Consider the following 10,100-nt stretch of genomic DNA (forward strand, 5'->3'; position numbering starts at 1 on the left):
GCAGCCGTGTCAAGTTCACAGCAGACCGTACATGAACAAAGACTTGACATAAGTGTGGAGTACAGTTTGTTTCAATCACCACTGTCTCCTGAGCAGACAAACTCTCAACACCAAAGGTATGCCACCTGAGGATTTCTTTTCAACTCTATAAAGGGTTACTCTAACACAATCTAGTGTTCGTTATCTTCGAAAGTATGCGTATCAACTGACTTATACTGTGTATGAACACTTGTATTCATATGAACACTTGTTTATACACTTACATGTACACGTATGTGCTTATACACGTACATTAAAGTCTGAACTTCAGTCTTCCTGTTTGTAAGAGGCTTTTCTCCAACAGTGGAAACAACATCCTACCACCGATGTGGTCGCACGTCTGAAACTCTTTGACTCTCATAACCGTCAGAATGTATTGATCCCTACTGAGGAGGGAGGGTCTTTGTACTGTAGGTTTACTGCACATGTTTTGCTGTGATCATTTATTTTGGATGTATGTGTTTAATCCCAAAATCTTAAAATACAACTAGAAACACCTACTCCAGGATGTCAAGTGATTTTCTATGTTCATTCAAATGAGGTCTTCTCAACTGGGAATAGCAGAGTATGTCTTTTATCTTGTACAGCTATGGCGAATAAAAAGGGTCAAGAAACAGTGACCGGGAAGAGGATCTCACAAGGGATATTTTATTATGTCTGACATGGAAGGGATGGTGAGTTTTGTACACCTTACACACACACTTACAGTAGGTCATCCAGCAATACGCACACATTTATATGAACCATTTATTAAACAAAAATGGCAAAACATTTTGTCTTTTGCTTTGTAGCTCTGCCCAAGGAGATGGATCCACTCCCTGTCCAAGGGGTACATACACTGAACCAATAACAAAAGCAGGAAGCATTATAAGAGTCAGTACACTACAGTACTCTACTACAGTAGAGTACAGAATGGGTGGGGTCATAGGGGCAAGCGATAACATTCGAAGCACCAACAACATAGTAACAATGCATGTCTGTGGCTTAAAGAGCTGCATATGGTGATTACATACGATGTGATGAAAGCTACATATCTGGGATTACTATGGGCCGCTTTGAGATTTTTGACCTAAACTCTCCTTTGCGTTGGTTTTGTTTCTTCTTCGGAAAATGTAAAAACAGAAGTGGGTCTTAAAAGACAGTTAAACCAATTGGTTCTCACTGGTTCCCATCATATCTCACTCCAGAGTAGATGGTTTCATCTTTCAGTTCCCTTCTCTTTGTCCCACATTTAGTGGTCTTCTTATCAGAAACATTCAAAGCTGCGTAGTACTGTTTTCTGTCATCATTGACCTGTGGTACAGAAACATACAGTATTGTCCTAATGTACGGGTATTTTAAGGACCTACTAACTATGTTTAAAACCATACATGGCCCACATAATCAATAATAAAGGAGGCAATTTTTTTCTGAGAGTTTATGAAGATGAACACTGTACTGGCCTGTTCTTCTGATGTATTGACATGAGAACTTCCAGTTTGCTGAGAGGAAGCACCGAGTCTCGCTAAAAAAAGCACACTATAAATGACATCTTGTGCTACTCCCTAATATAACCTTCTGTATGTGAGCTATCCATTTTATTGCATGTTAATTGAATTTAAGACATGTCCCATAAGTTATGGCAAACTGATTATTTAATTAATTTATTTTACCTGAACAGGGGTCACAACTTGTCCTCTTCACTTTCCAACAGAAGATAATGTTGACAGTCACACTCAGAATCAATACGGTTGTCAGGCAAAAGAGAATGAGGAAAACAAGACGATTCTGACCATCTGCCAAACAAAAGTCCTCTGAAACTTTATATTCAGGAAATTATAGAGTTTTTACAAATGAAACTCATTTGTCACACATTATTTGTGGCTTACCTTGAATATCCAGCATGGTCCCATTTCCAAACAGTATCTCCCCACATGAGGCCACAGCACAGTAGTAAGTCCCAGCATCAGAGAGGCTGAGGTTCCTCTTGGGGAGGTTGTAGACACAGCTCTGTGTAGGAGACCCAGCCTCAGGGCTCTTCTCATACTGATCACTCCTGCCTCCATGGGTGTAAAGGATTCCTGGATGGGATTCTCCTGAGTCATGTCTGAACCAATAGACACTGTGTTCTCCTGAACAGATCTCAGTGGGTATTGTACAGTTTAGGGTCACAGCGTCTCCTGGTTTATGTGACTCAGACACTGAGTGCTGCACAATAGTTCTGTTTTTTGGTTCAAATTCTGAAAAAGGAAGTGTAAACTTATCAGTTCAATCACCATAGAATTATGGAAATCATATTAAACTCTAAGGTTGTGTTTGGTCTTGGTCTTTTGATTTCTTTGTTTAGTGGTTATTGTAACCTTTTCAAGATCTAGTCAAGTGATTTTCTATGTTCAGTTTGGTTGTCCATTTTCAGAATTATAAATCAGAAAAGGTTTTAATTGCCATGAAAGTTTGCACAGACAAGGAATTTATTTTGGCAGGAAGGTGCATACATTAAACAAATAGGAATCTTAAAACTTAAATACGTGGTCTAACTAAAGGTTCAAAGTCTGGCAAATACTAAGGGGATTTATAATTTAAAAACAAAATATATATAAAATAAAATATAAAGTATCCATAACATACAATATAAAAAATAAGAATCTACAAAAAATACAAATAATACATAAGATAAAAACAGTGTAATATAGTGCAAAATGCAAGGTGTCATTGTGTAGTTTGTTATTAAAAGGTTATTTTGGTTGATTTGTTGATTTGTATCTGATCGCTCGTCAAGACACCCTATTTATTCAGTTCAGTGGCTTATGTTATTAGTGAGGTATTGTTCGTGTTTGCATGACGTACTAAGACTTTTATTCCTAGCAATTTTGACAGACATTCAGTGTCTCGACCTTTTAGCCTGTTTTTTTTGTACTTTATCCATGCCTGTGCCTTTGTTGGGGTTTTATATATATACTGATATTCAGCCTGACTTTTACTCAGATTTTTTGATTTGCCCTTAAGTAGGTTTGCCTTGGATTTCTTGTGACAAAAAAAAATGATGCCCGGAATGTGAGGAACCATCTTCCTGCATACCCTTGTTGTGTTCATTACATCGATCTAAAACGCAGTCCACAGGACTTACAAATTGGTTCCATTAAAGCTGTGACTTTTGTAAATAAGAATGCGGTGCATAGCCAACCTCTACAAGCTTTTATCCAACAATAAGGAACAATCTTTAGTGCATTTATTATTAAATATTAAATTAGTCTTTACCTTTAACAATTAGAAGAGTTCCATCTCCAAATGTAATGCCAATGGATTGAGGTGCACAGTAGTAAGTGGCTGAATCCTCTAGCTGAGTCTGGGTGATGATCAGATTACAACTATTGGCTCCTCTTATCACATGGTGTTTAGTATCAAGCGTCTGATCTTTGGTGTTTAATATAAAGGTATGTGGATATGATGTAACAATGAGAACCGGCTTCCATCCAATAATCTGCTTAAACCAAAGAACAGCCTCTTGATATGTATGGAGGCAAGTTAGATTCACACTGTCTCCCTTCGAGACCACCATGACATGATCTGGTTGCACAAAGACGTCCTCGTTCAATGTGCTAACTGCCAAGGTAAAAACAAACAAATAATTGTTTTATATTTTTTCTACCACTTAGTTAGATAAATTCATAGACAAATGTAAAATATTCAGAATGGGTTAGGGTCACTCATGCAAGGTAATAAATTCCAAAAGACAACAATAACATAATTTTATGTCCTACCTGATTTAATGTAAAAAAAAAAGATGAGCCCAAACAGAATCATTTCAATGTCAGTTAACTCTGTATTTAACTAGGAAGTGGGCACACCCAGACACATTTATATAAGATTGTCTGCAATAAGTAGGAGGGAGCTCTGAACTAAGTAATGCTATTGGCTATCCGGGCAAAATCATGCCTTCCAATGAATCACACAGTAATCCGACCAGGTGTTTGGATGCAAAAAAAAAAAACGAGTATATTTGAGGTGATATAAAAGGATCACCTTTTGAACTGGCAAGGCAGGCAATTAGAGGATCCCTGAGGACTGACTAACTGCCATTTTAACATTTTCAACAGTTTATGAACTTGCTTCCACACAACGTTACCTGCTTTACTGCACGTCCTTGAGGCCACAGAAACAAACACACACAGAGATTCAATGCATTAAAATATGTTTAATTTAATGTAATAGAAAGCTTTGTTCATATAAAAATGTAGAACAAGAGTACATCACTTGATATTATTCAGAATATTGACATTATCTGTATAGAATGTGAAGCCAGCAATAAACATATCAGAGCAGCTGTCCTCTCCCAGCACTATTCTCTAACACCAGAGTACACTGTGTCTCTCTTCACATTATCTCTCTCTCTTCTGGGTTTGCTTGTCTTCTTCTTCAGATTCAGAGCAGCGTAATGGAGGTTTTCTGCATCTTGGCCCTAGCAGTGAAAATTATTTTTGTTTGTTACTTGTCAGATAGTGTGGTGTACTCATGTTTCCTTTTAGCTGTTCTCACTGTCTATCTTGCTCATTGTCAAACACAGAATGTTGGTAACACTTTAGATGAGCTCACCAAATTCATAATTTATTAACCAATTTGTTACCTATTAGTTAACGGTTTGTTCACCATTAGTTATTTATTGTTTATACAAAATGTATAATTATTAAAGCATTTGTTCACACAGTTAGGGTTAGGGTTCGGGTTTAGGGCTAGGGTTTAGGTTTAGGGTTTAAGTTTTGGTTCGGGTTTAGCTTTACTAATGCTTTACTAATGATACATTTTGTATGAACAACAAATAACTAATGGTGAACAAACCGTTAACTTATAAGTAACAAATTGGTTAATAAATTATGAATTTGGTGAGCTCATCTAAAGTGTTACCAGAATGTTTAACCCTGGTTAGTGGTATAGTGTAAGGCTATTGCTTTGCATCACTGCAAAATTGCTGAAGAAAAAACATACCTCTCTGTATTCAGGATAGATTGAACCTGTTGTCTAAGAGACTGAAACAGAAAATAAGGGTGCAGAGTGGTAACAAGTTTACATTATTCGTCATGCATAATTTGTGGTTACTCAAATGCTTGTAACTGAGTGAAAAACAGGACATTTGGGAGAAAGATTCACTGATGCCTTTACATTAGCATCACCTACCTCTGCAGAGAGGACATTGTTTCTTGTTTATTTTAAACACAAAGCAGGTCAGCACAATAATCAACATTAACAAGATTCCTGATGCTGCACCCAATAAGTACACAATGAGAAAAATATCTGGGATGATCTCTGAAGAGAAAAAGAGAATTTTACAAACTCGTTTTTTTATTCATTTTTGTTTGCATTTAAAATAGTTTTGAAATATAATTTCTGACCTTAGATGTTCAGACTTTCAGATTTAAAAAAAAATATTTGGTTAAATGAATCCATAGTTAACATTAAACATTCAAAGAAATGTCAGAATGCCCATGATCATGCAAAGTAAGATTCCAAAAGACAACAATGAAGTGACAACACTCAAATGTTTTAATGTCCTACCTGATGTAATGTAAAACAAACAGATGAGCCCCCCAAAATAATTTCAATGTCAGTTAACTCTGTATTTAACTAGGAAGTGGGCACACCCAGATACATTTAAATGATATTGTTGCAATAAGTAGGAGGGGGCACTGAACTGAGTAATGCTATTGGCCATATGGGAAATATCGTGCCTTCCCATGAATCACTCAGTAATCCAACAAAAGGTTGTTTAAATGGAGATTGGTAGCCTGTCAATGTTATTTAAGAACTATTGCATTAAATAGTTATTTACTGAACAGCAAAATATACAGGAAATTTAAAGCTATATTTAAACAAAAGACATGGTGAAAAGTTTTACAACATACTTTGGCTTCCTTTGGTTTCATTTTCATTGTTTTGTATCATCAATGTTTAAAAAAAGCTGTCCCACCCACATTTGAAAACAACCTACTGCCCTGCATGGCACTGTGTAGTCAGACATCTGCTGCCACAAATGTCATCACTGACCTGCTGTACACCGCTTATATTGCATCAGTCGAGTTTATCTCTAAAGTCCTTGACCGAGAATGAAGCAAAAGTTAAAAGTTCAAAAGCCAACATTCAAATCAACACAATCTCATTTTCACTCAGCTTTTTCCAAAAGAAAGGCAGGAGGTGAGGCACGTTCTTAAAGAAGGTGCAATATTTACACTTATGTTTCCTAATTCTTTGACAAAGTGTCAATGTTTATTATTTTCTTAACTGAGCATTTAAATGGATGGTTACCTTGACAGTGGACAAGTTAATCAAAGCAATATTAAAGAATAGTCCAAATGAAATAATACAGAAAATAATATAGGCTAGGATTGCTTATTCTTAAATCTTGCAGACAATTATTTTGAAGTGAACTTTCAACAAGGAATTGAATGCCACTTCTGTATTTTTAGCCTACGTACCCACTGTGAGAACCAATAACTACGGAAAGACAAGCGGGGGGTAAAAAATTAAGAGAGAGAAAAAACGAGCTGTTCAGATGCATGTCGTTGCTTATGTCTTTCAATAGAGATATTATCTCCTCCAAATGACATAATGAATTCCTTGAAAATAACCAAGCCAATTCAGCCCTGTAAGCTAGTTTTTCAATGTAAATGTCAACTAATCACACAGATCAGAATGGTGTTTGAGCAGAACGAGGCAGAGTGCATCATACTATAATGACAGGAATGTGAGTGTTTGTGTGTGCATCTGTGGCTCGACTAACTTATCAGAGCAGCTTTCCTCTCCCAGCTCTATTCCCTAACACCAGAGTACACCGTGTCTCTCTCCACGTTATATCTCTCTCTTTTGGGTTGGCTTTTCTTCTTCTTCAGATTCAGAGCAGCGTAATGGAGGTTTTCTGCATCTTGGCCCTAGCAGTGGAAAGTTTGAGTTACTTGTCAGATAGTGTACAGTCCTGGTGTTACTTTTTACCTGTTCTCATTTTCTATCTTGCTCATTGTCAAACACATAATTTCTAACCTTGGTAAGTGGTATAGTTCATGTAAAGGTAAGGCTATTTCATTGCATCACTGCAAAATTGCTGAAGAGAAAACATACCTCTCTGTATTCAGGAGAGATTGAACGTGTAGTCTGAGAGACTGATCCAGAAACTAAGGGTGCAAAGTTGTAAGAATTTAATATTATTTGTCCTTTGTTAGTAGTCAAATGCAAAAAAAAAAAAAAAAAGGAAATTTCTGAGATAGGTTGGTTGCCTTTACATTAGCATCACCTACCTCTGCAGTGAGGACATTGTTTTCTGTTTATTTTAAACCCAAAGCAGGTCAACACGACAATCAGGATGAACAAGATTCCTAATGCTGCACCCAAGAAGTACACAAGGAGAAGCAGATCTGGGATGCTCTCTGAAGAGAGACAATTTTGTTTTAAACAAATACGTTTCTTTTTCTTCTGTTTGCATTTAAAACATTTTGAAATATAATTTCTGACCTTCAGTGGTCAGCATGGTCCCATTTCCAAACAGTATCTCTCCACATGTGGCCACAGCACAGTAGTAAGTCCCAGCATCAGAGAGGCTGAGGTTCCTCTTGGGGAGGTTGTAGACACAGCTCTGTGTAGGAGACCCAGCCTCAGGGCTCTTCTCACACTGATCACTCCTGCCTCCATGGGTGTAAAGGATTCCTGGACGGGATTCTCCTGAGCCATGTCTGAACCAATAGACACTGTGTTCTCCTGCACAGGTCTCACTGTGTATTGTACAGTTCAGAGTTACAGAGTCTCCTGGCTGGATGGACTCAGACACTGGCTGCTGGATAACTTCTTTGGTATTGGAACCTGGACCTAAAAACATATAAAATAATGTTGTCACATTATCATGTGCAGGTTTTTGTCTATAATACTTTTTCAAAACGAAAATCATAGGAATTTACAATGAAAAAGATCAGTGTATCATATTTCTCTTCAAGTTAGTGACAGATTCTCGTGGTTCGTCTTACTAAGACAATCACTGCTGCTGAAAAATTCTACTGCAGATGCACCCTGACAAGAGCATTTATATTATCTGTTGAATATTTAGAAACTAGAATGATAAAATTGCATAACCACTCACTTAAATTACTTAGGATAATAATTTGTTCAAAATAACTCGCATTTAACCTGAAATCAAATGAAAAAGTTTAGCTTGTTTCAGACTGTACCTTTTACATTGAGGAAGACACCATCAGAAAATTCCATTGTATTTACGTATGTTTTAGAACAGAAGTACATAGCTGAATCTGAAGATTGGACATCTGAGATTGTCAGGTGATTTGTTCCTTCATCACATTGCACAGAGAAGCGAGGATCATCGTTAAACTCATTGTGCAGTCTAGCTTTTTGTTCATACTTATACATTGTAGATACCAGCTGTGGTTTATATCCTAGGGTTTGCCGGTACCAAGACAAATGCATTGTCATAACGTCTTGGTTGAAGCAGTGCAGAGTCACTGTGTCTCCAACAGCGACGAACTTGAGATGACTGTCCTGACGTATGGCTGAAGACTGTGTCACTTCTAGCACATTAACTGCAATGAGGAGAACACTTTGTGATAATCAAAAATCCATCATATTCCATACAAAGGATGTGTATAAATGACTAAGTCCATTTGAACTTACCACGTTGCCATAGAAGTAGAACTACCAAACCCAGTGTGACCATCTTTGAAACTCTCATCTTTACATCTGTGTCTTGGCTCAATGGAAACTTTCATGTACGTATCCAACTCTTCATAAGTGAGGTTGTGTTTGATTGGCTAAGAAGACTCTTTTAGATTTAGGTGACACCCTATTCAGTCAGCATTGCCTCACTGCAATGCTTTTCATCATATACAGAATGGCGTTACACACTGATGGATAAACCATTGTATTTTTACTTCATGCTCATTGGCTCAGTAGGGAGAATCATGCTAATAATGCAGTTGGACCTAATCAATTGACAGGAGAGGTATATACTGTTTATTGAAACATTTCAGGCAATTTACCCTTTCTTTGTACCGTTAACTGATTCTCAACAGTTTTCCACAGAAACATGGTTTTTATCCGTGCTATCACTAGTATTTACTGAAAGAAAGAGAATGACAGAGACATCAGACATTGTCTGACATTGTCTGATCTCCATCTCTGGTTCCATCTCTACACAGTCTGTCCTTAATGGTGACGAAGGAGAGACAAAAGCCCAGCACTGTAGTCCCACTTTCAGAGAGGGAAAGGTTGTGCAGATTAGATGATCATTTCATACTTGAAAGAGGTTTCATATGTCCTCAACATACAAGTGACTTAAGACCATTGAAGTGTTGCAGCCCAGTACTGAATGTGAGAATACCAGACCAGTAGCATGCATCCTGCAGAAAACCACAATCAGGGTTAACGAGCAACAGAGTGAAAGAAAAAGAGAGGTAGAGAATGAGAAGGTAACAGGGTTGTATGTGAGAAGGCACTGTACTTACATATGAACACAGGAAACAAAAGAAAAGTTCAGAGCATCTGACCCTATGAACAGGTAGCACTAGATGAGAAAATCTTTAATCATTTACAACATTAGTATCTGCTCATTCTCAGCAGGTAAACTCTGTATTGATACCCATGCACACACATCTTCACACTGATGCCAATACAGCTAATGCACCTCTGTCAGGGGACCTATGTGACACTTTCCATCTTGAGGTTGAGCTGAACTACATGAAACACAGGGACTTCCTGTTTCCAAGGAGATCATGTATAATGTGAGATACAGTATCTGGTCTCTATCATGTATCCACCAAGTCAACTTGGCTACAACTCAGAGCATGTTGTCCAACACCAATTCTACCCAGACCATGCCTGACAATGTATAAGAATCCTAGCACATGATTTAGCCACCAATTTCTGGTGTCTTGAGCAAAACATGTTAAGGTGTGTATGGAGTATGTGTGTTGATCTTTAATAGACGCATACGTCGAACCAAAGGGGTTTCTAGGTCTCAACAACATGAAAGACATGGAATTGCTGCCTCAGAAGCGTGGCAGATTAAAGTAAAACAACGTGTGTTCTTTCTCTGG

General features: G+C 37.6%; 2 protein-coding genes across 2 annotated transcripts; both read right to left on the reverse strand.

The window, feature by feature from the left end:
• Window positions 1-675: 675 nt before the first annotated feature.
• Window positions 676-3,822, reverse strand: LOC146222301 (uncharacterized). Its single transcript, XM_084691721.1, has 6 exons — window positions 3,780-3,822; window positions 3,277-3,621; window positions 1,908-2,258; window positions 1,692-1,814; window positions 1,482-1,543; window positions 676-1,332 (listed from the first exon to the last, which is right to left on the reverse strand). The coding sequence occupies exons 1-6, from the start codon at window positions 3,820-3,822 to the stop codon at window positions 1,198-1,200; spliced, it is 1,059 nt and encodes a 352-aa protein (XP_084547847.1). The 3' UTR covers window positions 676-1,197.
• Window positions 3,823-6,818: 2,996 nt separating this feature from the next.
• LOC146222302 (uncharacterized) lies at window positions 6,819-8,737 on the reverse strand. Its single transcript, XM_084692138.1, has 6 exons — window positions 8,680-8,737; window positions 8,223-8,588; window positions 7,516-7,866; window positions 7,302-7,430; window positions 7,126-7,178; window positions 6,819-6,938 (listed from the first exon to the last, which is right to left on the reverse strand). The coding sequence occupies exons 1-6, from the start codon at window positions 8,735-8,737 to the stop codon at window positions 6,819-6,821; spliced, it is 1,077 nt and encodes a 358-aa protein (XP_084548264.1).
• Between the last annotated feature and the right edge of the window lie 1,363 nt (window positions 8,738-10,100).

Source organism: Hypomesus nipponensis, chromosome 25 (assembly GCF_054491055.1).
Source record: "Hypomesus nipponensis isolate SF chromosome 25, ASM5449105v1, whole genome shotgun sequence".
Taxonomy (NCBI): domain Eukaryota; kingdom Metazoa; phylum Chordata; class Actinopteri; order Osmeriformes; family Osmeridae; genus Hypomesus; species Hypomesus nipponensis.